Source organism: Triticum aestivum, chromosome 4A (assembly GCF_018294505.1).
Source record: "Triticum aestivum cultivar Chinese Spring chromosome 4A, IWGSC CS RefSeq v2.1, whole genome shotgun sequence".
Taxonomy (NCBI): domain Eukaryota; kingdom Viridiplantae; phylum Streptophyta; class Magnoliopsida; order Poales; family Poaceae; genus Triticum; species Triticum aestivum.
The window spans coordinates 602,725,832-602,730,690 of record NC_057803.1 but is presented as its reverse complement, the minus strand read 5'-3'; the positions used below and the strand labels follow the sequence as shown (position 1 = coordinate 602,730,690).

The window sequence follows — 4,859 nt, the reverse complement described above, 5'->3', positions numbered from 1 at the left end:
TTAAACTGTTTTTAGCCAGTCCAATCTCGCTGACCTTCTATGAGTTCACCGGCAAGCTAGCCTCTATCCGACTCGCATGACGGGCCTGCCAGTCGTCCGCAGAGCCGGTCAGGCGAGAGCTTGCTCCATCTCGCGTAAAGTGCGATATAAACGGGCGCTGATTGTTTTTTTAAGATACGCCTGGGCTTTGTTCGTGCGTGCGGCAGGGCCCACTGCGTTATTTTTTAGGCCGGCTCAACCTGACCTGAGCGACACGGAAGGTCTCAACCGACCTCATATTCTCTTCTCACGGCGGTGATCTAATCGCCTCGACCCGGGAACAAGCAGTCGACCTCATATTCTCTCCGGACGCCCGTCGTCGCCGTTCTCAATTCAGTTCACCGTCATTGCTCGTCCCTCATTAGCATCCAAAAAAGTAGGTCGACTTTCTTACTGCTTTTGCTTTTGCTAACCGACGATCGACTTGTGCTTATTTGATCCGTGTTTGCTGCAGATACATACATCCATGGATATCACCAAGGTTCTACTGGACGCTCAGCACCGCGACAACGGCGTACGGTCAGCGGCAGAGGCCGATCTCAAGCGCCTCCAGGAGCTCGACCTCCCCAGCTTCCTCGTGGGCCTGTCGTCGGAGCTCTCCAGCGACGACAGCCCAGCCGAGTCCAGGAGGCTCGCCGGCACAATCCTCAACGACTCGTTGTGCTCCTCTGACATCCATCCGATCGATGATCCACTCGTCCAGCGGTGGTTCAGCGTTGATCCATCCATCGGATCCAAGATCAAGGAGTCGTCGCTCACAACGGTGCTAGCATCTCCGGTTGCCGACGCCAGGCGCGCCTCCTCGCAGATCATCGCAAAGCTCGCGCGTATCGAGGAGTGGCCGGACCTCCTTCACCGGTTGCTGGGCAACGCGGCACAAAGGCAGGGCGTGTCGCCGATAAAGCAGCAGGCGGCCCTTGAGGCGCTGGAGCATGTCTTCAAGAATAACTACACGTACCTCAAGCAGGATCAGGTGGACGACGTCCTCAATGCCCTCATCGTGGAGGCGAGCCGCGTGGAGGACGACCTAACCCGCGATGTCCGCCTCGCAGCAGTTAGAGCTCTACGTAACGTTCTACGGTACGAAGTTTGTAGAATTTTTAAAGACGATGATGAGAGAACCCGTATAATGGCCGCGGTCCTCAATACCGCTAAATCCGAAGAAGCGGAGTTCAGACAGGTGATCTTTGAGTGCCTTGCTGCGATTGCATCCAGACATCACGCCAAGTTAGAGCCCTACATGGAAACCATACTCGGGCTTACAACCCAAGCTTTGAAAGGAGGCGTGAAATCTGTCACGCTCAAATCTATTGAGTTCTGGACCACTGTTTGTCAAGAAGAGATCAGGCGACAAGACGACCTTCGTGATGATGATGATGATGATGATGATGATGATGATGATGATGATGATGATGGTGATGATGATGATGATGATGATGATGATGATGATGATGTCCTTGCTCCTGATTGTGGCTTTCTTGGCAAGCCCCTCTCTTCACTTGCTCCACTTCTTCTAGAAACTCTTTTAAAGCAAGACAGAGATGATAGCTTCAAAGACCTATCCACAAGTGCTATGGAATGCCTAAGCCTTGCCGCTATAAGTATTGGGGATGCTATTGTCCCTCCCGTGATGCGGTTTTTTGAGGTTAACATCATAGCGCTTGATTGGCAAAGTCGCAAGGCAGCTACGTTTGCATTAGGTTATATCCTAGAAGGTCCCTGTCTTAAGAAACTTGCTCCCGTGATCAACCCGTTGCTTGACATGATGAAAGACCCAAACATGCACGTAAGAGGCACTACCGCGTGGACCCTACAACGGTTGTTTGAGCTTCGGCATTCTCAAGCTAGTCCAAATAGAATCATTACAAATGCAAACCTTCCTCGGATCGTGGCTGTGTTGATAGAGAGTAGCAAAGATGTCCCGGAAGTGTCCGAGAAAGTATCTGGAGCTATATATTTTCTTGCTCGAGGTTATGGAGAAGATACAAAATCAAAGTCAAAGCCAAACTCGCCCGAGCTTTCACCTTATGTTAGGCCTGTTATTGACGCTCTCCTTTCTGCTACGGAACCTACCCCTTTCGGGCTTCCAGCATGTGCATCTGCTTATGAAGCATTGACTGAGATTGTAAGAGTCAGCAACACAAGAGAATTTGAAGCTTCCCTAGCTATTAGAACGTTAATGCCTAGTATCATGAGAAGATTGAATATGGTGCTCAATCATGATGGTGTAGTAATTTCATCAGGTGACAAGATGAATCGTGGCCTTCTTGAGGTTTTGTTGTGTGGTCTAGTTCAACTCATAATCGAGAAGATGGGCAGCTGGGATATAATCGAAAGATCTGCACTTAGGGACTCTGCTCAATGTGTATTGCTGCTATTGTGTCGCGCCTTAACAAGCGATAGTTCTAGTGCACGTGATAAAGCAGCCCTTGCCATTGGTGCTCTTGCTCATTCCATCGGTCCAGATTTTGGGGAACACATGCCTATGCTCTTGCAGTATTTTACTGTGAAGCGGCTCTCTCCAACTTATTTAGAGGTGATGTGTGATATTTGCCATGTCTTGGGAGATAAAGTGGCGGTGACATGTTGTGATCAAATTATGGACGTTCTTTACAAAGGCATGTCAGATGTCGCTCTTATACATTCAATTATGGCATGCTTTGGAGAGATTGCCCTTGCTATCGGTCGGAATTTCGAGAGGTACTTAGAGACTGTTATGAAAATGCTTAAAGAAGCTGCCAACGGAAAATATCGTGCTGATGTTTCAGAAGAGGGTAAGGTTGAGTATGACGACCAGCTTAGAGAGGGAATGTTTAAGGCCTACTCTAGCATATTGTGGGGCATAAAGGACCCAAAATCTGGGTTTAAGGTAATGGCGACTCTAATGGAGTTCAGTGAAGCTGTGTGCAAGGAGCAGAGGAGGTGCACATCATTTTCTCAATGCCTTGCTTCGTTTTGGTTGGCTGTTCCTTGTCATTGATCATGTGCGTATTTTTGTTTCAGGAATACAAGTGTGGTGCACGCTGGGGTTGGTGCCTTTTCTGATCTTCAGTCGATTGTTGGGTCATGGATCGAGGACATGATCCAGGTTCAGTCAGCAGTCATGGAGGTTGAGGCCACAAATTAAGGCATGCATTTTATTTGCTCAGCATGCATGTAATCATCCATCCATCCATCAGCTTATGGGTGTATCATGCTGATAATCATTCAGTATGTATAAGCATGGGATCGATTTTCTGCACCTCTTCTTGCAATGATAATCTTGCATGCTTCCATCTTGATCTGCAGGCTTAGTTAGGTGTGTGTCGCTTCCTCGAATCAGTAATCGTTCATTCATTTCCTCCCAACCTTTTTGGGGAAATATAAGCATCTTTTTGTTATATATTGTTAGACTGTACTGCTCTTGTATATCGCATGTGTATACGTATAGCCGCTGGCATACGGTGTAGAGCGTGCGTGTGATCGTGGCGCCCTCCTGCAGTGTTAGTGGCGCACGATCTTTAGTAGTGAAGCACCCATGATCTCCCTGGGCTGCCGTCCTGTAAGTGTATATATGGCACTGCCTAGAGCATAATCGAGTGTGGTGATCAGTTCTCCCTAATCTTCTCAGTTTACATGGTATCAGACTCCCCCGACCAGCTCATTCCTTTTGCGCCGGTCGCAGGTCTTGCTTCCGTCACCATGGACGACAACCCTGTCGTCTCTCCTCGCTCCTCTCAGCACGGCGTCGCCGGCATCCTTCACGCCGCTCCCCTAGCCGATGCACCACCACCACCTCCCGCCAACGCTACTGCCGTTGCTGCGGTTCCTGCCGCCCCGGTGCTTCCCGCTCCGGTGCGCCCTGCGCCTGCGCCCTCCGTCCCACCCTCCGTCCCGTCCTCCATCTTGCAGATGGTTGACATTCGTCCTCATGTTCCCGTCACTCTCGACCTCCTCGCCGGCAACTACACACAGTGGCGCCGCCACTTCGACACCATCGTCGGCATGTTCGGCCTCCGCGACCACGTCGATTCCACGGCTGTCCACCGTCACGGCGATCCAGAGTGGGACATGGCGGACCACGCCGTGGTGCACTGGCTCTACACCACCATTTCGCCAGAGCTCCTCGACGCCGTCATGCAGCCGGACGACACCGCGCTCACCGTCTGGGCGGCCGTCGACGGGATCCTCCGTGACAACCAGCTTGCTCGCGCCGTCTACCTCGACGCCGAGTACCACGCCGTTGTTCAGGGCGACATGACGGTCATGGCGTACTGCACCAAACTCAAGCAGTTCACCGACCAGCTTCGGGACCTCGGCCAGCCGGTGACCGAGCCGCAGCGGGTCTTCTACCTCCTCCGTGGCCTGAACCGGCAGTACCACTCCGCCATCCCGCACATCACCTCGCAGGTCCCGCTCCCTTCTTTCCCGCAGGTGCGCTCCTTCCTCCTGCTTGAAGAGCACCGCGCCGAGCAGTCCGCTCGCCAGCAGTCCGTGCACGCTCTCGTAGCGGGCCGCGGCAGTTCCTCGATGCCACTTGCGCCCCCGCCCAGCAACACCAACCAGGGGCGCAGACGCCAGCGTCGCCGTGGACGTGGCAACAGCGGCGGCGGGGCTCCTCCACCATCTCCTTCGGCTCCCCGTCCTCCGACGTACCCTGCGCCGGCGCCCGGTGCCAACTCGTGGACTGGCCTAGTTCAGGCCTGGCCGATGGCCTGGCGCGCGCCCGGCGCTGGCGTGCTCGGCCCACGCCCTGGCACACCGCACCAGCAGGCCATGTCCGCGGCTCCGTCGCCATCGCCCCCGTCGTACGGCTACGGGGCCCCTCCTCCTGGGTACGC

General features: G+C 53.3%; 1 protein-coding gene across 1 annotated transcript; it reads left to right on the top strand.

The window, feature by feature from the left end:
* Positions 1–267: 267 nt before the first annotated feature.
* Positions 268–3,312, top strand: LOC123082532 (importin subunit beta-1-like). The gene is made up of 3 exons (XM_044504852.1): positions 268–415; positions 494–2,961; positions 3,043–3,312. Exons 2-3 carry the CDS (start codon positions 506–508, stop codon positions 3,164–3,166), a joined length of 2,580 nt encoding a protein of 859 aa, XP_044360787.1. The 5' UTR covers positions 268–415; positions 494–505; the 3' UTR covers positions 3,167–3,312.
* The last annotated feature ends 1,547 nt before the right edge of the window (positions 3,313–4,859 follow it).

Coding starts and splice junctions, on each gene's coding strand:
- LOC123082532 (XM_044504852.1), top strand. CDS start 506: ATGGATATCACCAAGGTTCTACTGGACGCTCAGCACCGCGACAACGGC. Junction 2,962..3,042: donor GTGTGCAAGGAGCAGAGGAG/GTGCACATCATT, acceptor TTTTTGTTTCAG/GAATACAAGTGTGGTGCACG.